Here is a 24065-nt window from a genome sequence, read left to right as displayed (position 1 = left end):
GACTCTGTGATATGATTTTGTGCCTCAGTTTCCCCTGGGTGAGATGGAGACAAGGACACATCCACCGCAGAATGTTGTAAAGCTGAAAAAGAAAAAACAGATGTAGGGTCTGACTCGGATAAGAGGATTCCATGAAAATGCAGAACCTTTCTTCTCAGGCCCGGGAGGAGGGGCAAGAAAAGCAGACACAGAGGGAGGGCGGGGCCTGCTTGGCTGGTCATGGGAGAGCATGGGAGAAAACTATTAGGACTGGACGAAAAACTAAACCGGAGAAAAGAAGCCGTTCTGCTCACTCCCACCTCTAGAACTGAGGCCCCTTCCTGTGATGAAAGGTCCTTCCACCCCCATGGTCCATTCAGTAAGCCAATGCTGACTCAGCCTGGGGAGGCTCAGACAGCCTCATTCTCAGCCAGGCCTGGGAGTCACCAAGGGTCCCAGCCCCCAGTCTCTCACCCCACCCACCACCAGACACAGGCTGGCAGTGTCTCCCTCAGAGATGATCCCAGGGACTGTCACCAGGATGACCCATGACTGCTCTGACTTTCCTCCCCTTTGTCCAGGAAGGCCCTGGATGAGCCAGGGACTCACAGCTGCAGATAGATTCCGTAGGAGTGTTATTAATGACAGCCTGCTGGGAGTCACCTCCCAGAGCTCTGCACTCAGAGGGTGAGGCCCAGAGATTTTGAGGTGCAACCAGGAGGAAGCTTCCAGAGGGAGCAGACGGTTCTGTGTGCTCAGCAGAACTGGAGCTCAAGTGCTGGTCCCACTCTCAGAGTTCTGGACGTGGGGTCGTGGGGTCGGGCGGGTCGGGCAGGTCTACTCCCTGTAGAATGAGAGCAGAGGGCCCTGGAGATCCAGCCCTCCATCTGCGGGTGGAGGCGTGGCCTCCAGAAGGCCCACCCCCTGGGCAGGTGGGAACCTGAGCCCCCTCACTCCTCCCCTCAGGGGCGGTGTGAGACGGCACACGGGGAGCACCAGGGTGGGAGGGGCTCTGGTGGTGGGCCTTGGTTCTGCCTGAAGACTGAGGGGGGAGACACTGCAGGGGAGCCCCTGCCTGGAGGGAGAGGGGCCCAGAGCCAGCTGGCGCCCCGTGTCTGAGGCGGGCTGAGCATGACCACCAGCGGCTCCCCCTGCTCCTCCCTGAGGGGCTGCAGCTGGGCAGGGACTCGGCCCCCGCCTCTCCCTGAAGGAGCCTCAGCTGGTCCTGCTGCCGCCCCTTCCCCTGGGAGGAGAGACGCTCAGAGAAGCAGAGACAGGAGAGACGCAGAGGCCGACTGCCAGGGAGCTGCGAGGGGGGCGGGCAGGGGCTGAGGGGGAGGAGGCCCCGCGGGCGCGGGTCAGGCCCAGCCCCTCAGCGTGGAGACGGGGGCGGGGGGCCCCAGATCACGGCTCCCTGTGCACTGACCACAGGGAGGCCCTTTTGCAATAAAGGAAAAGAAGAAGCCAGGTTGGTAAAGGAAGTGCCCGTCACTGTCGGGGTGGGCGGGTTTGGGGAAGGCCCCCACCCTCCTCCGTCCTCTGAAGGAGCCTGGTCCTCACTCCCGGTGCTGAGACTCCCCCAGGGGCCCCCCAAGGCCTCCCGTCTGGCCTTGAGGGCTCTGCCTGTCTTCTCACCCGGAAGGAGGGCAAGGCCATGGGGCTGCCCCTGCTGCTGCCCCTGCTGCTGCTGCCGGCGTCTCTGCAGGCTGGTGAGTGGCCGAAACTGTCCTGCTCTGCCGGGGACCCCAGGGAGGGGCTGTGGCTGGGTGTGTGTAGAAGGGTCCCCTGGGGTAGCCGGCCAGGCCTCCCACCCCCAACAAACAAAGGGCGGCTCCCACAGTGCTGGGTCCCCCAACCCTTCACCCTCCTGCCTGCCCCAAGCCTGGAGAGGGGATCACGCAGGCCAGAGGGCCAGTCCTACCCCATCACACGTCCCCCTGCAGGTGAGGGTGCCTGATGGTCTGGGGTCACCTTCTGTGTCTCTCCTCGTGGCTTCAGAGTCTCTCCCTCCCTCCTCTAGGTCACAGGTCACAAAGAAATTCAGAGCCTCACCCTGAGATGAAGCAACCAACGGATCTCTCAGCCCCCGAGGGTGGCTCCATCCTCATCCCCTTCTCCTTCTCTCACTCCTGGGAATTAGCCAAGGTTCCCAACATGAAAATATCCTGGAGATGGAAACAGTTCCATGGGGAGTTCATCTACAACACGACTCCTCTGTTCATCCATAAGAATTTTAAGAACCGGCTCTCCCTGAACTGGACAGAGCCTGAGAAGAACGGCTCCCTCCGGATCTCAAACCTGCGGAGGAAGGACCAGTCTGTGTACTTCTGCCGGGTGCACTTGGACACACTGAGACACGGCAAGCAGATGTGGCAGTCCATTGAGGGGACCAAACTCACCATCACCCCCCGTGAGTCCAGCTGTCCTGCCTGAGGCTCCTGGAGGCCACTGGTGCCTTGGGCCCCAGGCCTGGCTCAGGCACCCTCTTCCTGACTCTCCTCTCTCAAACTCTTCTCTTTGCCCAGCCCCTACTCCTCCCCAGGGCTCTGCCAACTTTACCCTTTTCACCTTAATCTTCCCCAACCCAGGACCACCTCCCTTGCCCAACCCCATCTCTCCAGATCCAGCCCCTCCCCCACCCCAGGCCCCCACACCCTCTGTGCTCCCAGCTGTCCTCCCTTCCTGCTCCAAGCTGGCCTCCACCTGGCCCCCTGCCCTCGCCCCACGTCCTCCAGGTGACTTGACATCCTCGGGGTGTGGCTCCTCCCCTTTGTCCTGAGTCCTCTGTGGAGCCCCAGCTGCCCCATGTCTGTCCCCCCACAGCCATGAGCTCAGCCCACACACACAGCAGGTGCCGAGGGGCCCCGTGTCCCCATCACCTGTTTTCCCATCTCCCCTTCCTTCTCTGCTCTGAACCCCAGGACATCAGTTCAACCATCCTTCCCTCGGTTCATCTCTCCTCGCTTTCCATCCCCTTTTCCCTCCTTCCATCCCCTTTACCTCCTTCCCTCTCTCCCCACCAGCATCCCCCCATGTGGTTCCAGTCACCCTGTCCTCATGTCCACCCTGACCGTGCCCCTCTGTCCTGGTCATGACGAGGCAGCAGGCCTGGCAGCTCCCCTGATTGTGCCCTGCATCCCGGGGGGGTACCTTGGCAGCATCGCCCCAGCTGACCTTCCCCATGACCCCCAGTACAGCGGTCCTGTCGCTGTCCTCCGGTCACAGGAAGGGGAACCGAGGCTCGCACAGCAAACACCTGCCCCAAGTCACTCCTGGTGGGGGTGGGGTTTGACCCCAGTTTAGCCCCAGAGCCTCCCTTCTTAACCATGAGCTGCTTGGACTCACCTACTGACTTGTCATCTTGTCTTGACTATTTTTAACCTAATAATGGATGTGTAGCATCTGTCACTCAGTGGGGCTTCGGAACTTGAACAGTGTATCTGACTCCAGGGTAGGGAGGAGGGGTTCTCTTCTAGGCACAGGCAATAAGGAAGTGTGTCACCGGTAGATAACTTTTTGAAAACTGAAAATTGATTAAGTTTGTTTGCTTTTTGCAATCACTTGTGCTGGTGATTCTAAGCAGTATGTGACTCAATCTGAATTAAGCAAGATAGCTTTGGATTAATATTTCCTGCACCTCCTCCAAATTCCCTTAAATGGCCTTTTTTGAGGGACTTTGGTCTCCTTAAATCCCTCTTCTTCCTTTCTTAATTCTTCCTTCTTTTTCTCCTTTCTCTGTTTCAGCCACATTTCCTATGAGTTTTTTCATCAGTAAATTAATTTTTTCAGTTAATTCAATCAACTGGATGGTCATGCTCATTTTTACAGGGAATAGAGATGTTTTTAATCCAAGTGAAGTACCACCTTGCAAAAACATCACACCAGAGGAATATCTACAGCAAACATAACTCATAAGTTTGAGATTGGCTTATTTTTTTTTTACAAATAGTAATTTTATTTATGTAGCCAAATCTAATTATATTCTCACTTTTAGTTTTTCTTTTATTTCTAAATCCAAAACCCCACATCTCACTAGAGGTAAAAAATAGTTTTCCTAATTTTGGTAAGATTTGATTACTTTTCATAAAAAGTGAAAGAGAAAGTCGCTCAGTCGTCTCCAACTCTTTGTGACCCCATAGACTATGGAGTCCATGGAATTCTCCAGGCCAGAACTGGAGTAGGTTGACTTTCCCTTCTCCAGGGGGTCTACCCAAACCAGGGATCAAACCCAGGTGTCCCACATTGCAGGCAGATTCTTTACCAGCTGAACCACAAGGGAAGCCCAAGAAAACTGGAGTCGGTAGCCTATCCCTTCTCCAGGGGATCTTCCCAACCCAGGAATCGAACCAGTGTCTCCTATATTGCAGGCGGATTCTTTACCAACTGAGCTATCAGGGAATCCCTTTTCATAATAAAGTGCTTCAATATAGTGAGAATTTATCTTGGTAAATGGTGTGAGATAAAGAACTAAGTTGATCCTTATACCAAGAAACAAATCAATTGTCCTCATTTTGTTATTGAACCAGTTCAATTCAAATCAGTTGCTCAGTTGTGTCCGACTTTTTGCGACCCCATGGACTGCAGCACACCGGGCCTCCCTGTCCATCACCAACTCCCGGAGTTTGTTCAAACTCATGTCCGTTGAGGTGGTGATGCCATCCAACTATCTCATCCTCTGTCGTCCCCTTCTCCTCCTGCCCCCAATCCCTCGCAGCATCAGGGTCTTTTCTAAGGAGTCAGTTCTTCACATCAGGTGGCCAGAGTATTGGAGTTTCAGCTTCAGCATCAGTCCTTCCAATGAATATTCAGGACTGATTTCCTTTAGGAGTGACTGGTTTGGTCTCCTTGCAGTCCAAGGGACTTTCAAGAGTCTTCTCCAACACCACAGTTCAAAAGCGTCAGTTCTTCGGTGCTCAGTTTTATTTCTTATTCTTGAATATTTCCCCCTTTTTCCATTGATTAATAGGCTTTAGCTTTTAAGTTCTTTTGTAAAGTAGCATCCATTTCTGGTCTGTCTATTCTGTTTCACTAGTCTGTGTTTTCTTGTTTTTAGATATTCATTTACTTGGCTGTGCCGGGTCTTGTTGCAGCATGCAGGATCTTCGTTGTGTGTGGGAGGCAGATGTGGCATGCAGAGTCTAGTTCCCCAGCCAGGGGTGGAACCTGGCCCCCCTGCACTGGGAGCGCAGAGTCCTAGCCATTGGACCACCAAGGAAGTCCCTATATTTTGTTATATTAGCCCCACACTGTTTAGTTATTATAACTTTATCATGTTTCAATGGCTGTTAAGACTTTTCCCATCACAAATCACATTCCTTCTTCCTCAAAAACTTCATTAGTGTTGCCTGCCTATTCTTCCACACAAATGTTAGAAAAAGTTTGCCAAGTTTCTAGAAGAACATTCCTGCTGGTTTTTAAAATCAGAATTGCATTAAATCTATAAAGTAACTGACAGAAATTGAAATCAGTATAATGCACAATCTTTTTGCTGAGGAACAGGTCCTATTTTATATCCCTAAGTTAACCTTTGTAGTGTTCTTCCAAAGATCATGTGTCTCATAAGACTTTTTATATTCTTTATTTTTATTAAGTAATGCATAAATTCTGGCCAAGATGCTAGGTTATATGCATATGTTTACTTCCACTCCCTCCAAAAATCTACTAAAATGACAACAAATGGAATTTTTTTAAGACAAAAACCCAGAGGGACAAAAACATTTGCAAGTTAGGTGGACAAAAACAAAATTTTGGAAGTGGGAAATAGACCAGAGGAACTAAACTCTAAGTCAACAGTGGAGACATCCAGAAGGAAGGCAGTTTATACTGCAAAACCCCTTAAAGGGTCAGGAATAGCAACTCCTAGTACCCATGAAACTGGACGTGGAAGGGGACCTGGAAACTAGAGGACTAACTGAAGTGTATTTAGGAAGCAGAGACACCTCCGCACCCTCACACCTCACCCCAGCAAAAGACTAGATATATGCGTTCTAGAAACAGTAATCCACAGGGAGTCTTGGGGGTACCCTGGAGCATACCTGAGGACAAGGGTTCAGTTCTTGAATTTGGAGATTTGGTGAACTGATGAGACCTGAAATACCTTGACCCTTGCAGAGGCCTCCCAGGACGCAGGCAGCCAGGCTGGTACTCCCACACCACGCAGCCACTAAGGGCAGACAATCAGGAGACTCTTCTCCGGAATAGCTGTCTAATGGGCCTGAAAAGATCTAGAAATCTAACACATCACTCTACTCACATAGAGTGAGTCATACTGTTCTACTCACTGTAAAGTGATCTGACATGCACTTTCTGCTATAACACACTCACATCTTTGTGCATGTTGGGAGCCAAGGGGACAGGGTGGCTGGGGTCTTGGCCTTGCACCAAATCCCCTGCAGTGAGGACTGTACCCTCACCTCAGCTGTGCCCAGGATGCCTGAGGTAGAGAGTCTGTTTTTAAAAGCTTTGAACTAAACATTTAAGAAATGCTTGTCCTATGAGATGTAGAGAGCTGAACAATCAAGGGAGAAGGGAACCTGGAAGAATCCAAAACAATGAAAGGAGACTGAAATTTTCAAAGAAGTATCATCCTCATAAAGCTAAATAATTTCATGTATATGACACAATAGAATGCTTTGCAAAGGAGCTTTCAAAACAAAAAAAGAGATCTTAGAAATTAGAAATATACTAGCAAAGACAGAAAACTCAATATATGATTGAAAGATGAAGTTCATGGAAATATCTTAAAAGGTGGGAGAAAACTGAAAGATTTGGATATTGTAGTTTAGTTTAAGAAAACTCAAAGATTTGGATATTGTTGTAGTGGTTTGAACAGTGGCCCCCAAACAAGTGAATAATATCTTATATGGCTGCAGATGTGATTCAGTTGAGGAATTTGAGATGAGGAGGTTATCTGGGATTATCTGGGTGGACTCTAGATGCTAATAAACATGTTCTTATAAGAGAGGGGCAGTGGGAGACTGGACACAGATGGAAGGGCAGGCAATGTGACCACAGATACAGAGACTGGGGTGAAGCAGCCATTAGAAGCCAAAGAAGCAACGAACAGACTCCCCCCCCACCACAGAGCCTCCTGAGTGATGCAGCCTGGCTGACACCTTGATTTCTGCCTTCTGGCCTCCAGAACTGTGAGCAAGTAAACTTCTATTGTTTAGAGTCACCCAGTTTGCAGCAATTTGTCATAGCAGCCTTAGAAATATAATATAGGAATTATAAGGAAGGATAAGACAAATTGAGAATTGGTCCAAGAGTTCCAATCTCTGAACAACAGTTTTATTTATTTATTTAATTTTTATTTTTACTTCATTTTACTTTACAATACTGTATTGGTTTTACCATACATTGACATGAATCTCCCATGGGTGTACATGATTAAACAACAGTTTTAAAAACAGAGAAAAAAGAAGGCCATGGGGAAGAAAATATCAACAAAACTACTATAGAAATTTTCCAGAATGAAAGAACCCAGCAACATGAGTCAAAATAAAAAGACCAACCCTGGGGTACTGCAATATACAAATTTCAAAACACCAAGGGTAAGTTCAGTTCAGTCGCTCAGTCGTGTCCGATTCTTTGTGACCCCATAGACTGCAGCATGCCAGGCCTCCCTGTCCATCACCAACTCCCAGAGTTTACTCAAACTCATGTCCACTGAGTCAGTGATGCCATCCATTTCATCCTCTGTCCTCCCCTTCTCCTCCCACCTTCAATCTTTCCCAGCATCAGGGTCTTTTCAAATGAATCAGTTCTTCACATCAGGTGGCCAAAGTATTGGAGTTTCAGCTTCAGCATCAGTCCTTCCAATGAATATTCAGGACTGATTTCCTTTAGGATGGACTGGTTGGATCTCCTTGCAGTCCAAGGGACTCTCAAGAGTCTTCTCCAACACCATAGTTTAAAAGTGCTCAGCTTTCTTTATAGTCCAACTCTCACATCCATACATGACCACTGGAAAAACTATAGCCTTGACTAGACGGACCTTTGTTGGCAATGGTTTTTGTGGTAATGTCTCTGCTTTTGAATATGCTATCTAGGTTGATCATAACTTTTCTTCCAAGGAGTAAGCGTCTTTTAATTTCATGGCTGCAATCACCATCTGCAGTCATTTTGGAGCCCCCAAAAATAAAGTCTGACACTGTTTCCACTGTTTCCCCATCTACTTCCCATGAAGTGATGGGACCAGATGCCATGATCTTCGTTTTCTGAATGTTGAGCTTTAAGCCAACTTCTTCACTCTCCTCTTTCACTTTCATCAAGAGGCTCTTTAGTTCTTCTTCACTCTCTGCCATAAGGGTGGTGTCATCTACATAGCTGATAAAGGGAGATCCAATACATTTCCAAGGAGGGAAGAAACTGGACACATAAAGAGAGTCAGGAATTAGAGTGGCTTGGCTGTCTCAATAGCAATAGAGGATACTGAAAGGCAATGGTTGAGTGTCGTGAATTTCCAAGGGAAAATTATTTTGTTTAATCCTTTAACAAATCAAATAGCAAATACTGAGTGCCTGCTACATGTCAGGTCCTAAGCTGGGCACTGAGGAAAGAGCAGTTAATACAGAACAAAACATAAATGTCCTTAACAATGGAACTTACCCTTGAGTGTAGAACTTACACTTGAGTGTAGCAACTTACACTTGAGTGTAGAAAGAATATCACACAGAAAAAACAAACAAATTCATTCTGTGTGTCAGGTGGTGGTGAAAAGAGAAAAGCAGGAAGATGAAGCAGAACCAGTGGCTAGAGGTGCTAGGGCGCTGCTTTATTCAGATGGAACAGGAAGGCTGCTGGGACATAAGTCAGAGTCCTGGTAGGAGGCAGCTGCTCCAACAGGGTAACTGAGAGTTTTGATGGGGGGCTCAGGGTGTGGAAACCAGTCAGGGACAGTGAGACCCCTGGGACCAGCCACAGGCCTAAGAAGCAGGGGAGGAAGTAGGTTCTGGGACCTAGAAAGGAGCTGTGACCTCTGGGGAGAGAGAGAGTTTGGTGTCCATTTGACTGGCTGAGGGACGGCCAGACAGTTGCTGAGACATTATTTCTGAGTGTCTCTGTGAAAGTGTAGAGAGATTATCCCAGTGTGGAGAAAGGAGGTCCCAGGGTTCAGTCCCAGAGCTCCTCTCTGCATACTCATTTCCCAGATAAGCCTGTGATTTAGAAATGTGAGATTAATGCCAAAAAACAGCAAGAGGTGCTAAAAACAGTTCCAACTGGGGAGTGGGAAAGGAGTGAGGAGAGGGTGCTGTTATTATAACCTGTGGGGAGTTTGATTCTTTAAATTTTGTGCCTATACAACTTATATAAATATAGATGTTACATTTGAAAAATAAAAGTACTGGTAATACATACTTGCACATAGTTTTTAAAACAAACAGCACAGAAGGGAATCACATGAAAAACACATTCCTCTCCGCTTTATCTCTCAGCTATTTCCCCTTTCTGCAGAAATGCTGTCTCCACAGATACAGATATACAGAAATGGAACATAAGAGGCTCAAGCTGCACACTCTCCCGATCTTCAGCTTGCTGTGTTTACTTCATGGACCTCAAGTATCTTTCCACTTCAGCACATATACATCTATGCCTTTCTTTTTAAATGACTGCATGGTCTCCCGCTGTAGCAATGGATTGTAGTTCACTTAATCAGTCTCATATTTAAAGACATTTAGGTTGCTACCAAATCACAAATAAAGCTGCAGAGAACACCGTCAAACACAGGCCTTTGAATACTTGTACCAGCACGTCCATAGGATAATTTCCTAGCCTAGAAATCACTGAGTCTAAGGGCACACTCGGATATTTTACATTTTGATAGATATACCCAAACCTTTCCCAGAGGCTGTGTCAACCCCTACTCCTGTTGTGTCAATACTAGGTATTTTCCCCTGACTCAGGTCAGTTTAAAACAAAGATAGCCTTTTATTCTTTTAGTCTACATTTCTAAAAGTTATGAATGGATATTAGCATCAGGATTATGTTATCACTTTATGAAATGAATTAGAATTGTACCGTTTTCCATATTTTTCTGTTCTAGAATCTTCTGAGTTATTTGTTCCTTTAATTTTCCCAAGAATTTTTCCACTAAACCTTCTGAACTTGAAATCTTTATGAAAAATAGTTCTTTAATTAGTGTTCTAAATTTCTTCTTTGTCTAATCCATTAATGGTTACTATTTCATAAATGCATTTTTAAAAATTATTATTTGTCTCAGAAAATAATCCATTTCAGAGGTTTTTAGAATTATCAACCTATAAATTGAGCACATACTCACTCATGATTTCAGTACTCTTTGTTGTTGTTCGATTTACAAGTCTTGTCTGTTTTCTTGTTTGTGGTTTTTTTTTTCTCTAACCACTTTCTACATTTATGATTCTTTCTGCTGTCCTGTTTCCTAAAAACATTTATTCCTACATAGGTTTTCATTACTTTTAGTTTCCTTAGAGCTAGCTCCTCTCTGTTTGGTAACTTTTTTCTTTGGAAATTACTATTTCATTCCTTTTAAAACTTTCATCCCATTTTAAATAATTATAGCATCTAATACTATGAATTTAATTTAGAATTTGGCTTTAGTCATATTCCAGGAGTTTTAAAAATATGCATATATATTGCTGTTGTTTTTATTTTCTAAATAGCATGTCATTATATATATTTATTTGACTAAGAATGTAAATTTTTTGTCTCAATTGAGAAATAGGATTCACACTTTAATTTCTAAGTGGACAGAGAATTCAGTCCACACAAGATTTTACTGAAGTTGGGTTTTTTGTATGTGGCTTGCCATTATGCCAGTTTTTTTAATGGTGCCTTAAACGTCTACAAAGGTAGCATGTCTATAGTAAGTAAAGTTCAATATATATTCACTTAACAATAATATATTTCCAATAATACTAGGTGCTTTACAGATGTTTTCTCACTTATTAAGACAATCATATAAAATGACAAACACTGTTTGAATCCACTTCTCTGAGGCACCAAGAGCAATCAAACACTTAGGGTCAGAAAGTAGAACAGTGAATGCCAGGGGCTGGGGGGAGGAGGGGGTCAGTATTTAATGGGGACAGAGTTTTAGTTTGGACAGATGAAGAAGTTCGGAAGATGGATGGTGACGATGGTTGCATGATAATGTGAATCGACTTGATGTCACTTAAATATGGTTAAAATGGTAAATTTGTGTTGCATATATTTTACTGCAATAAAAAAATTTGGTTTTGATCCTGTGATTTACTTCTCCCTATATGTAAGCAATGAAATGAGGTTCTGAGATCACAGCACTGATCAGTGGTAGAGTCAGGATTCAAACAGAGTGAAGATTTGGAGCTTCCAGAATCTCCCTTTGTCACTCCCCTCTCTGTGCGAGAGCTTCAGAGAGTTGCTCCCCACTCCCCACATTCCCCAAACTAGGGAACAAGATGTGACAGTCTTCACCCAGATACTTCCAGCCCTCCAGTGAATAATTTGCCTGTTTCTCCTGTCTTCCCAGGCAGCAAGACACCCACCCAGAACCCCACCACCAGGGCTGCCACCACTGCTGCTCGCCTTGGGGACTCACAGGGCGGAGAGAGCCCACGGTCTCGGCTCCGAAGTACGGAAGCTATCGTCGGGTTGGCACTGGCCAGCGCTGCGCTCGTAACCACGATTGTGGGGCTGATTGTGTGCCTTAGATGCAAGAGAAGCAAAAGTAAGTGATCCAGGACCCTCAACCTCTCCCCAAGATTCCCAGCTAAGTGTTTCTCAGAACCCTCCTGCATCAGAATGCCCAGAGCTGCTCAGCAAAAATGCAAATTCCTTCTGGGCCTGAGGTCTGGGCTTGGGAATCTGCATTTTACCTCCTCAGGTGGTATTTGTGTGTCATCAAGTTTGGGACCCACTGCTCAAGACCAGTCCCTCTCTCCAAACCTGATAATTTTCCAGTTCTTGTCTCCTGACTTAATCATTTCTCATCAGTCTCCCTTTCGGTTCCTGGGGAGGGAGGGCCTGCCCTGGGAAACAGAAGAGAGAGAAAGAAGGGACAGGAAGGTGGCTCCACTCAGCAAGTACTGGTTGGACACCGATTTTCCAGAGCCTGGCTTGTAACTGGAAATGCAAAAGTAAATAAAGCGCAGGCCCTGCTCTCAAGGCTCTGGAGGCTGAGAGGATGAGGGGAGCAGTTGCCTCAGGGGCTAACGGCCTCATGTGGAAAGAACTGTGGTAGGTTGGGAGGAAGGAAGGGTAATCAAGGAAGACGTTGAAGAGGAAGTGCAAAACTATCAAAGAATGAAGAATAGCCAGGTGGTGAGGGTGGTATAGAGGTCACTGTCTTTCCAGGGGAAGGAAGGCATTCTAGGGACTGTAGGTAGCTCAGGGCTGTGGAAGAGCCAGATGAAAAAAGACGACCTTGGAAATCACATCCCAGAGCCTCTGACCCCAGAAACAATGTGAAGCAGAAGTGGCCACCTCAGCTTGGCCTTGCAGATACACAGTCTATGGTGGAGGGCCCAGGCTGGGGTCACTCTGAAATCGTTATTTTATTCTGCAGAGCAAAAACCATAGTGGTTGTGTCCTGAGACTAAGGACGAGGGTTTGAGATGAAGAAAAAACCGTGATGTAATCACTGAGAAAATGCAATGGTATTTGATGATCAATTCAGATGAGAGGCCGTGAATCTGTATGAGCATCATTGTATTTGATTGTGGTCTTTTTCAGCAGTATTCAACTAAAACCTTTAGAAATTACTGATTAAAATCCATGTTCCCTGGTGGTCCAGTGGTTAGGACTCTGCGCTTTCACTGCCTAGGGCCTGGGTTCAATCCCTGATCAGGGGGGTAAGATCCTGTAAGTTGTGCCATGGCCAAAAAAAAAAAAATAGTTGTGTTCAGCTGCTAGCATCAGAGAACAGAAATAACAGTGGGCAAATAACACAGAGGGGATTTTTTTCCCTCTCATCTAAAAGGATCTGGAGGCAGAAAGCAGAGGATACTAAGACACTGAGTCTACTCACTGTCCTGGATACTGACTTCTATCCTGAAGATTGCTTTATGTGCAAGACAGCTGCTAGGATGCCAGATTTGTGAGTCTAAACAGGAAGCAGGGCATAGGAGGAAAAGACAAAAAGACTATTCTCCAGCTGTCTGTCCTCCTTTTAAAGAGTCTTCCTAAAATCCCTGCAGCCATGAAATTAAGACGCTTACTCCTTGGAAGACTAGCTATGACAAACTTCGACAGCATATTAAAAAGCAGAGACATTGCTTTAGCAACAAAGGTCTATCTAGTCAAAGCTATGGTTCTTCCAGTAGTCATGTATGGATGTGAGAGTTGGACTATAAAGCTGAGCACCGAAGAACTGATGCTCTTGAACCGTGGTGTTGGAGAAGACTCTTGAGAGTCCCTTGGACTGCAAGGAGATCCATCCTAAAGGAAATCAGTCCTGAATATTCATTGGAAGGACTGATGCTGAAGCTGAAACTCCAATACTTTGGTCACCTGATGCAAAGAACTGACTCACTGGAAAAGGCCCTGATGCTGGGAAAAATTGAAGGTGGGAGGAGAAAGGGAGGACAGGATGAGATGGTTGGATGGCATCACCAACGTGATGGACATGAGTTTAAGTAGGGTCCAAGAGTTGGTGATGGACAGGGAAGCCTGGTGTGCTTCAGTCCATGGGGTTGCAAAGACTCGGACATGACTGAGCAACTGAACTGAGCTGAAAAATTCTATCCACAACTTCCCCTTATATTAACATATCATCAGCTAGGTTTCACCATAGGTCCACATCTGCCTGTAGTGGGGGGCATACCCTGACACTCCAAATAAAATCAACATTCTGTAACTGAATAAGAAGGGAATGGATATGGGGCAAACAAACAGCATCCTCTGCCCCAGGGCAGAGCCAGGATTGGAGACGTGTCAGCAAGTGTGGCAGAAGCACAGGGGGCCCCAGGGGGTCCAGGAGCCCGTTAGAGGGCACAGGTGGAGAGGAGAGGGCTCAGCAGGCGGCTTGGGTAACCTGAGAGAGTGGATCATCAGCACAGGAGTGCAGCAAGGTCACGCACAGGTACCGAGGGATGATGACCGAAGAGAGCCGGAAGGAATTTTGAAATATAAAAATGATACCAGTGTTTACTATGTCAGAGTTCTTAGTCCCAGTGGAAAAAAAAAAAGTCCAGGATGTGACTGAGTGGACCTGAGGTCACTAGAGTTGGGGGAGGTGGATAAGTCCAACCTGTTCAGAAGGTGACGGGGCTCTGGGTGCAGGAAGAGCTGCTCTCCTGACTGATGGTGAAGACAAGGCAGGACAGGTGCGGGCAGCCTCAGGGTGCCTGCAGGGTGGCGGCTCTGAGTCCCAGGCCCTTCCCAGGGAGGGGACCAGGCAGAGAGGCAGGGAGGAGGCAGGCCTCCATGGACAGCACAGTGACTCGCTGTTTGTCCTCCTGCAGGTGTGCAGACTGAAGCCAGGACCCCAGCCAGGTGAGCGCTTGTCCTCCAGTATGGGGGGGTGGGGGGCGGTGCTATTTTATGAGCAAGAAGTTTCCTCTGGAGCGAGCGCAGCACCAGGGAGCCTTTCACGGGCCTCCCCTCCTGGGCCTCCATCCACATCCCCCCAAGTCTCCACAGGCCAGGCTCTTCACTTCCTGAGGCTCCTGATCCTTAAACGGTCAGAGCCGTGGCCCAGCACTTTCTCTGACTCTCTCCCAGAACATCTCCCTTTGTCTGTCTCTGGCACCCGCCTTTCCTCTTTCCATCCCCAGGTCTCAGCCTCTCCCTCTGTTCATCCTGGTTTGTCTTCCCCTTGAACACCGTCCTTCCAGAACACACCCACCTGCTCCACGCTCTGTCCCCTTTCTTGCTCCTCGTCCAGTCTGTCCTTTGCCCTGTGACACGGGGCCTCTGGCTTCTCCGCCCTGTCTCTCCTCAGAGCGGCTTCCCTCGCGGCCCCCAGCCTGGCTCCCTCTCCTCTGGCCCCGGCTCCTCTTCTTTTCCTCTCACCTTCCTCACCGCCCACCGCTTTCCTTTCTCATCCTCTCTGCCACATCCAGGCTTTTCCTTCTCACAGCCCCTCCCTCCTTTCTTGCCTTCCTGACTCTTGACAGTGTCCTCCCGGGACCCCTCCCCAGATGGCATTTCCTCAGGGACCAAGGCCTGAACACCACCCAGGGGACCAGAGAGAAGCTCCCTGGTTCTCACGCTCTGGTTTGGACCCAGGCGCTGCCGCAGAGGGCGGGCACCCCCTCCTGCTTCTTCTCCCTCCTCCCCTCAGTAAAGCCGCTTCTCTGTAAGAGTCCACCCCAGTCAGCTCTCAGGGACAGGGCTACACTGCAAACAGCCCCTCATCCCCGTCCAGACAGCCTCCGTCTGAGAGCCTCAAACCTCTGCCTTCATCTCTGAGTGTGACCAGGCAGGTCACAGAGCCTCCAGTGAGAGGAGCAGCCCGAGGCAGGTGGTAGCTCTTTTCTGCCCAGACTCTGACACATCACTGCCCTCCTGTTCCCACTCAGGGAGTCCTTCAAAAACATGGAAGAGAATTACGAGAACACCGGGAATAAAGGTAAGTCCTGCCGCCACCATCCCCACTCTCACCTGGGTCTTCCTTCTCCTCCCCACACCCCCACCCCACACAGGTGCCCTCAGCATCCTCTCTCCCCTGCCTCACCCACCCTCCCCTGAGACCCTGGTCCTGACCTAGAGATGACCTCACTGCTGGAGCCCCTGCCCATTTCTCTACCCTGGCTGCCTGGTCACCTGATCCTGGCACATGTTGATTTTTTCTAGGACAACATGTAGACCCCAAGCCGGATGCCAAGGTAAGCAGTGCAGATTAGGGCCTGAAAGGATGAGAAGGAAGTCTGGAGAAGCAGGGGGTGGAAGAATAGAGGGCCTGTGGTGTAGTCAGGGCATCAGCTGTGGGACTGTGGCTCTGAGATGGGACTCTCCCTCTTCAACTGTCTCACCCCCTCCCCTTTCCCTTCTCCCCCAGGATGATGGTGGTGGCGGCGGCGGAGTCCTCTATGCCTCCCTCACCCTCTCTAGGTTAAACTCACCAGCAGTGGCAGCGCCTCCCTTGGCCCCTCCCCATGGGGGCCCCCAGGAAGAGACCCTATACTCTGTCTTAAAGACCTAAGCAGTGGGACTGAGTGAGGACCTCCTTCAAGTCAGCTGCGCACAGGGATCTCAGTTCCCCACAATCACCCTGGCCACACACAGATCACTCAGAAACCGGCAGGTGCTGACGGCCACCAAGGACGCGAGAACCACAGAAGCACCGCTCCAATTCCCTCTTCAACTTCCCAGCCTTTCACCACAGAAATAAAACTACCTGTACAATTTCCCTCAACACATCTAAGGAGAAAGCTGATGTCACCCTCAACTTCTGTCTTTCCAGAAGTTAAAAAAAATGAACCATGATAGCTAGCTCACACCCAGATCCGTCCCCTAGTACTTCTGTTCAGCGACTGCCTCAGGCCAGAGACAAATAAATCCCCAAACGCTGGTAATCAATCTGGAACCCAAGGTCTGTCCCCCTAATCTAGCCCTTCTACTTTCCTCAGGATAATAACTAGCATGTGTCGTGTTCATGCTTTACATGCATGGCCGCATTTCAGCATCATCAATCACCCTATATGGCACTGGATGCACCATCTGAGAGGATAAGAACCAGAATGGCCACAGCGCTTTTCCCAAGGCCATGCTGCTAGTAAGTGGCTGAGGCAGGTTGTGAACCCAGACCTGCCCTCTCGATGTCCTCCTCCAGGACTCAGGCGTCATCGCGTTCCCAGATCCCTATACTGACAGGTCTCCCACCAGAAGGCACCATGTGCCCAGTGACATGGAGGAGAAGAAGCCAAAACTGAGCAAGCAGTTACAGACAAACCAAACCAAGGAAACCAGCAGCCTGGTTTATTAACATGAACTGCACAACTCTGACTTTAGCCAGGTCACCTCACAGCCAATGAACAACCCCAACACTTATCAGCTTCTTAGGGATCCTCCGAGAGGCTCTTGACCCGGGAAGGCGTGAGAGAACAGGCAGGAGGCACAAGTCCACAGCTATTCCTCACAGAAGGCCACAGCGAGCTCCCCCGTGTCTACTCTGTGCTGCGGCTCCTCCCTCTGCTCCAGCTCTTCTCCAACATCTTCCATGAGCTGGTCCAGATCCAGGTCACTGGAGGCTCCATCGTCAGAAGGGACACTTCCAGCATCCTGGGGTTCAGGCCCTTCTTCCCCAGCAACACGACAGGCCCCACGAGGAGCTGGTGGGGTCAGGACTTCTGGCACTAGTCTAGCTTCTTTTTCTTCAGACAGGCTGCTTCCTGGGGCCTTGCTTTGGGGAGCTTTGAATTTTTTCTTAGGGTCTAAATGAAAAAGTGACAAAACTGAGAGTCTTATCGGGTCATCTGTCCTTACCTCGTGTAAGTCCAACTCCTAAACCTTCTATTTCCAAAACAATCTCTGGGAAAAGATGACTTTTCTTTATAGAAAGAAAATGGGGTTTGGAATCAGAAAGACTTGGATCCATGGACCTCAAGAAAACTTTAAACCCTTTGAACCTCAGTCTCCTTATCTTTAAAATGGCAGATATCCAGTGATAGAGACACTGAAAGAACTTAAGGGAACGAGTATAGAAGTATCTATCCAGCCAGCCCACAAAAATATCAATAAATGTTACTTCTCACCTCCTTACCATTCTTGTATCCCTGTTATGTCCCTGAATAAAATCAGATAATAACCATAAAATGTTTCTACAGTGTGTGTTGTGTTCTGCAATTTAGATGACACCCTTTTGGCCAAACTTTTGTGTTTTTTTGTTTTGTTTTGTTTTTTCCAAAGTAATGAAAAGCTGTGGAAGTTTTAAGAAACGATCACAGGAGGAAAGCTGCAGATGTGAGCCTCACTCCCCACAGCCCCCAAGTCTGGGTCTTACCCGGCTGCTCAGGTCCTGAATTTCCATGCCCTTTTTTCCTTTCCATTATGGGCACAGGTGGAGGTGCAGGTTCGTTTAACAGAGTTCTCTTTGTTGTTCTCCTTTTCAGGGTCCCATCTCGTTCATCTGCTCCGGCATCACTCCCAACCCCCAATCCTGAAGGACATTGGTTTATTTCTGAGTGACAGTGTGGTTAGGGTCCACAAACTCCAAGCATTTAGTCTCTGCCCTGGGTCTTCTGCTCATTTTCAATCTAGTGAGTCCTTCTGGTTCCTTTCTTTTCCCCTAAAGATTTCTTTTCTTTCTCCCTGGGTCTTCTCTTTATAGTTCACCTCAAAACCTGCCTTCTCCATGAAGTCATCCTTCTTGGCCAAAAATTTAAAATATTCATTCCACCTTTAACCTAAGATTTTGTAATTCAACTCACAGAAGTGAGAAGCTACAGATTCCCTGACCATATTAGCATGAGTCTTGCCCATTTTCTCAGATTCTGGAGCTGAGAGGTCAGTAAGGCCCAGCCACCTGCAGACCCCTTGCACTTTCTGCTTCTTCCCTGCCTTAACAGGAACACATGTCTCGTTTCCAATTATCCTGCTTACCTCTTGCCTTGGGTTTTTTTGTTTGAATTTTGGCTGGCTTGGGATTAAGCAAAGTTGGATCCTGAGAAAAATAAAATATAAATGAAGTCATATAATTGTGATTTAATAGAGTAGGATGCTACAGAAATGATGGGTGTACTTAAGTTCCAGATGCTAATTCTTCCCAGTTTGATCTACAGAATTGATCTAACTTCAGTCAAAATCCCAGCAAGTTATTGGGTACCAGTATATGATACCATAATGATGGATACATGTCACTACACATTTGTCCAAGTCCATAGAATATACACCACCAGGAGGAAGTCCTAATGAAAACGATGGACTTTGCGTGATTATGATGTGTCAATGTACTGAATAGGTTCATCAACTGCAAACAAATGTACCACTCTGGTGGACGCTGTTGCTAACAGGGGAGGCTATACATGCGTGGGGGCAGGAGGCACATGGAAACTGTACATTCTTCTCAATTCTCCTGTAAACCGAAGACTGCTTTTAAAAAGTCTTTAAAGATGAAAAATATCTACATTTCATATGCCTGAAAAGAGACTAAGGAAATAAAATAATGAATATCCTAAGTGTCCACACAGGGAAGAAAGTAAAGAGAGGCAACCTGCTATTCTGTAAAATTGCTCCAGTAAGAACCAAAGAACTATAGTAGGAAATGAGATTATCATCAAAAAATAAGTTCCTAGAGATATGAGGTATTAGAGAGAATAACTGAGGACAGAGGAGGCTCTTCTTCCCTGAAGAGTCCTAAGAGAGAAAACCAGCCCATCAGGGCTACCCTGATGTAGGGACAGGACAGTTCCTTAGAAAATACAAATCCATGCTAACCAGATGCCCTACAGCTATCTCCTCAAAGGAATCCCCAAGATCAATCTTACTGCTTTATCTTGTTCCTCCTCTTCATCCTCCTCCAACTCTGGCTCTTTCTCTTCTTTCTCCAAGCAGGAATCTAAGCTGCTAGTCCCAGAGAGCGATAAGTCTAAAACAGGAATAGGAAGGAAAGGCTAAATAATTTATCCAACAAAACAGGTGATGAGTTAGTGGAACTGATCCCAGAAAATCAATCTTCAAACTCTGTCTTTCATATCCAAGTCATATTTTCTCCATAAAATCTGATGTCAGATTATCATGGTTCTACCCTCTTCCAAGTCCTATCACTAGTCAACATGCACCCTCCCTCCCTACTCCCTTTTTTCTCCATTCCTCTCTCTACCCATGTGTCCATCCATCCATCCCAGACATTTGCTCAATGGCATTTATGTAAAGCCTCCTATTATAGAATCCGAACTAGGTTGATGGCACTGGATATAAAATAAAAGCTTCAGTAGCTGCCCTCATGAAGGAATCCCTTCCCTCCCTCTCTGGTCCTGAGCCTCCTATTTATCCTACCTTTTTCTTCCCCATTATTGTCAGGTCCACTGTATCGGCTCCAGAAACCAAACAAGTTAACCCGCTCCTGAGGGAACCAAGAAACAAAAGCATCATCCACTAGTCTCCCAGGGGCTAGTTTTGTCCCCTGTCTTCAAGGTTTCTAGTTATAGAGTTTGTATTCATATTCCACACCATTTTCACTTGAAACTTCACATTTAGCTTTATCTAAATTTTTGGAGAGCTTAACTACCATAGTATGCTATAACATTATACAATATTATTATAACTTCTTTTTTACAGTTTGTTTACAATTCAGTTAATAACTGGGAAGAGGAAATTAACTGTCTATTATTCTCCACCCCCTACCCAAAGGCAGGATTTGAAGGTAAAAACTAACTCCACAGAATAAGGTACATACACCTGAGACTTGAAGTTAAACAGGGTAGTGGGATTCCCTCTACCACAAACTGTCTCTGTTTGGACAGAGAAAAAATTCCATTTGTCCAAGGGTAGGGAAAAGAATGGATGGTTTAAAGAGTCAAAGGAACTTGGCCTGGGAAGAAAAGACTAGTTCTAGAACTAAGACTGTGTAAGAGGGAAGGAGAGCCAGTTTTCTACAGGAGGGACTGTATGACTTGTTTTGCATCCCAAGTCCCAAAAAGAAGGAGGGGTGTGATCTAAACTTTCCCACCTGAATACTGATCTGCTCTGCCTTTTGAGCCATTATCAGGGCTACCCCCAGTTTCTGGCTGCAGTCCTTATTCTTGCACTTTCTCTGAAATGAAAGATTAGAGTCAGTGATAAACATTAGGGAAGTGACTCCAACATACTGTTACTCACCAGACATTATCTTTACATTTATTTCTACTGGTATTGATATGATACTCCTATTCTTTATCTTTTGAGCTCAGAAACACAATCCTCCCTTGTACCCAAACAAACCTTTCATCAATTTCTAGCAATATTTTCAACCGACATTTTGGCATCCTCTCAAAGTAAAGCCCATGGAAATTTGTAAAGGCAAAATTAAAGGAGTTCAGATGACTGTACTTTTAAGCTTCTCACAAGTTTCTTCACATCCAGCTGCTTGATTTAATACTCACGGCCTGATTATCTAAGGTCCCTGAGCTCCTGGGCCTCGCTAGTAAGGCCCAAAATGATTATGGGCTTCCCTGGTAGCTCAGCGGGTAAAGAATCTGCCTCAATGCAGGAGACACTGGTTCAATTCCTAAGTCGGAAAGACCCCTTGGAGAAGGGATAGGCAACACACTCCAGTATTCTTGGGCTTCCCTGGTGGCTCAGATTGTAAAGAATCTGCCTGCAATGCAGGAGGCCTGGATTCAATTCCTGGGCTGGGAAGATCCCCTGGAGAAGAGAATGGCCACCCACTCCAGTATTCTTGCCTGGAGAATTCCAGGAGGAAATATCATTTAGTTACATCAGTGGTTCTCAACCAGGGGAGACTTCATTTTTCTCCCAGAAGACATTTGACAATGTCTAGAGACAATTTTTAGGTTGTCACAACTAGGGTGAGGGCTACTACTGGCTAGGTGCCATTAGAGCCCATGGATGCTGCTAAATATCCTATAATGCCTAGGACAGCCCCTCATAATAGAAAACTATCTGACCCAAAATGTCAACAGTGTTGAGACTGAGAAACCCTGAGTTAATCTGTGCCTTCATTTCTATCACACTTGCTTTGGCTAACCTGCAGAAAACCATGGTCTTCATGAAGCCCCTTCATCTGCAAACAGGGAATGAAAAGAAAAATAATTTTCCTGCTGCAAACATGGTAGAAAGAAGTGTTCCTCATGAATAACCTTATCCTGGCATACTTGGTCAGACACGCGACTTCCTCCTGGCACAGCTTCCTCCAGGAAAAGTCACATTTAATAAAGGGAAGATTTTGTTTCTCAAGTTCCCTATATCACAACTGACCCCTGAAGGTTGCTCACCACTCCACTTAGCTCCAGGGTCAGCTCCTGGAAGTTCTTTAGCATGTTGACTGGGATCCAAGCACGAGAGACTGTTTCTCCAAAAAATGTCACATGGTACTTGGACTGTAATAAAAGATAGCTTTGTTATAGCCTCTTGTCCTTCTTCTTGCTCTGACCCACTAGCCAGGAAAAGGCAGGAGAAGAGCTGAGAATTCACAAGGAAGGAAGTGCTGGGCCTCGTCTGTTCCTTTAAGCCTGACCCATCTATCCCACCTCACTCCATTGTTCTTCCATCCTGACCTCAGATATCCTAACCAAAGCCTATTTGTCAAAATCACAAATGTCCTAGTAATTAATAAATATTTAATTAGATATTTGTTTGTTTCTATATCCATTTGTCACTCTAGCTAAGAATCTGTTTCTGCTTGTGTCTGCTGGCTATGTCTGTATTTCTATCTCTGTATATCTATTAGGATGGATTTGTTCATCACTTTGCCCTGAGCACCTACCCACCCTGAACCAGGAAAACTCACCGGCAGGGAATCAAGATGAGAAGCAAAAAGAAAATATTCCCCCAGGTCAGGATCAGGTTCTACCATGCCTGGCCACCTGGAGAAGACAGACAGATGTAGGGGATGGAAGAGAAGGGGTTAGATGAACAGAACACAAACTCATTAATATACATGTATATAAAAGGGCACTGGGCTTCCCTTGTGTCTCAGATGGTAAAGAATCCACCTGCAATGCGGGAGACCTGGGTTTGATCCCTGGGTTGGGAAGATCCTGTGGAGGAGGGCATGGCAACCTACTCCAGTATTCTTGCCTGGAGAATCCCATGTACAGAGGGCTATAGTCCATAGGGTTGCAAAGAGTCAGGACACAACTGAAATGACTTAGCCCACAAAAGAACAGTACGTTTTGCAAATAAAGGATCCCCCAAATAGACCCCTCTGTCATCCCTCCACAGTGGCCACTACCAAATGACTGAGGTAACTTCCATCAATGTACAAAGAAGCTCAGAATCTTCCTACTAAAAAATATCTTATCTTCTAGGCCTCCTGGCAACCCTGAGAACAAAAATCTTCTGACTTGGGACATCTCCAAAGAAACTCTTCCACCCTTCCCTTTTCTCTTTACTTTGTATATCTCTCCTTTCCTAATGTCTATAAAAATATCTTAGAGCCACTCATCTCTTTCTATCCATTCAGGGCAGAACTGGCTGGCCCTTTTCCCCAGGGAGACACCACGTCCACCGTGAAATCTCTAGAAATCACTCTTTCAAAGCCTCCAAGATTAGTACTTTATATTCTCCCTCACCCATGCTCTTTCTAAGGCAGGTAACATTTCCATTATAAATCCCTTTCATTTTCTTCCCTCTCTGCCTGAAGCTACCACTCTCAAGTTTATGAAGGATGCTCTGACTCTACCATGGCACCCTACCAGGGGTAGCCGTATTGCTTGGCCCAGATGATGGATCCTGGGATGTAGGAGGCATAGGCCACATCACTTTCATGACCAGTCCAGGTCTCCTCAGGGATATCACAGCGATTATACTGCAAGTCTGCCAAAAGAGAGGAGGAGTGCAGGGAAAGAAAGAGCCTCATGAGGTGAAAATCTGGATGAGGGCAGAGGAGAGGTCAAGAAGAAATTGTTACATGCAGCAGGTAGGACCAAAAGGACACCTGGGAGATGGGCCTGGAGAATAAATAAAGGCTCATGAAGGAAATGCAGCTACAGCTAGGAGAAGCAGGAGTGTTGGCTCTTTGTGTTCCGTAGAAAGAGATCCCAAACTTCCACCTACATCCCACATGTCTGACCCTGCTTCCATCTGTGTAACATCATGAAGATAATTTCTCCAATATTCTGTTTTCTCATCTGTAAAATAGTTGGGCTAGACTAGATCTTTATAATCTTTTTTAAGTAGTTTCAAACATTCTAGAATTCTAAGCTACTGAATCTCTCTCACTGGCTTTTCCTCATATATCCCATACCAACCCAATACCAAAAGTCTAGTCAGACTAATAGGGTCAAACCAATGCAGAAGAAGATGGAATTTACTCAGAACAATTGTTTAGATTCCAGGACCCTCCCTACTCTTCAGAGTGTCTTCCTCTATCCCTTTATGCCGAATTCATTTTGAAAAGACAGCAAGATCCCCGCCTCTCCCCAAATGCTAATTACAAGGGCCCCTGGAGTTATAACTATACTTTTGTCATATTTAATCTAAAGGTTGAAAGCAGGGAAAGAAAGAAAGGAACATAAAAACTG

At 46.7% G+C, this 24065-nt stretch overlaps 2 protein-coding genes across 5 annotated transcripts in view; one reads left to right on the top strand and one right to left on the bottom strand.

Annotated features, from left to right (window-relative positions):
- Nucleotides 1–905: 905 nt before the first annotated feature.
- On the top strand, nucleotides 906–17697 carry LOC138429512 (paired immunoglobulin-like type 2 receptor alpha). Of its 2 annotated transcripts, XM_069571126.1 has the most exons (7): nucleotides 906–1688; nucleotides 2000–2389; nucleotides 11471–11668; nucleotides 14403–14433; nucleotides 15462–15511; nucleotides 15736–15767; nucleotides 15941–17697. In XM_069571126.1, the coding sequence occupies exons 1-7, from the start codon at nucleotides 1634–1636 to the stop codon at nucleotides 16082–16084; spliced, it is 900 nt and encodes a 299-aa protein (XP_069427227.1). In that variant the 5' UTR covers nucleotides 906–1633; the 3' UTR covers nucleotides 16085–17697. The 2 variants fall into 2 exon arrangements, with proteins under 2 accessions (XP_069427227.1, XP_069427228.1); XM_069571127.1 differs by lacking the exon at nucleotides 15736–15767 and having other exon boundaries at nucleotides 1015–1688.
- ZCWPW1 (zinc finger CW-type and PWWP domain containing 1) overlaps nucleotides 16844–24065 on the bottom strand; it is a 23083-nt gene continuing 15861 nt past the window's right edge. For all 3 annotated transcript variants that reach the window (XM_069571123.1, XM_069571124.1, XM_069571125.1), the window contains 9 exons: nucleotides 23238–23358; nucleotides 22331–22406; nucleotides 21816–21920; nucleotides 20552–20635; nucleotides 19879–19945; nucleotides 19368–19468; nucleotides 18484–18544; nucleotides 17885–18040; nucleotides 16844–17315 (listed from right to left, as the gene is read on the bottom strand). In XM_069571123.1, coding sequence (XP_069427224.1) covers nucleotides 17011–17315; nucleotides 17885–18040; nucleotides 18484–18544; nucleotides 19368–19468; nucleotides 19879–19945; nucleotides 20552–20635; nucleotides 21816–21920; nucleotides 22331–22406; nucleotides 23238–23358 — 1076 coding nt within the window. In that variant the 3' untranslated portion in view covers nucleotides 16844–17010. The remainder of the gene's footprint in view (nucleotides 17316–17884; nucleotides 18041–18483; nucleotides 18545–19367; nucleotides 19469–19878; nucleotides 19946–20551; nucleotides 20636–21815; nucleotides 21921–22330; nucleotides 22407–23237; nucleotides 23359–24065) is intronic.

Source organism: Ovis canadensis, chromosome 24 (genome assembly GCF_042477335.2).
Source record: "Ovis canadensis isolate MfBH-ARS-UI-01 breed Bighorn chromosome 24, ARS-UI_OviCan_v2, whole genome shotgun sequence".
NCBI lineage: Eukaryota > Metazoa > Chordata > Mammalia > Artiodactyla > Bovidae > Ovis > Ovis canadensis.
The sequence above is the reverse complement of the archived record's forward strand: the minus strand, read 5'-3'. Positions and strand labels throughout refer to the sequence as shown.

Excerpts from the sequence above, each read along its gene's own strand:
- LOC138429512 (XM_069571126.1), top strand. The coding sequence starts at position 1,634 with ATGGGGCTGCCCCTGCTGCTGCCCCTGCTGCTGCTGCCGGCGTCTCTG. Across the intron at positions 1,689-1,999 it reads GCCGGCGTCTCTGCAGGCTG|GTCACAGGTCACAAAGAAAT; the intron begins GTGAGTGGCCGA and ends TCCCTCCTCTAG. Across the intron at positions 15,512-15,735 it reads CGAGAACACCGGGAATAAAG|GACAACATGTAGACCCCAAG; the intron begins GTAAGTCCTGCC and ends GATTTTTTCTAG.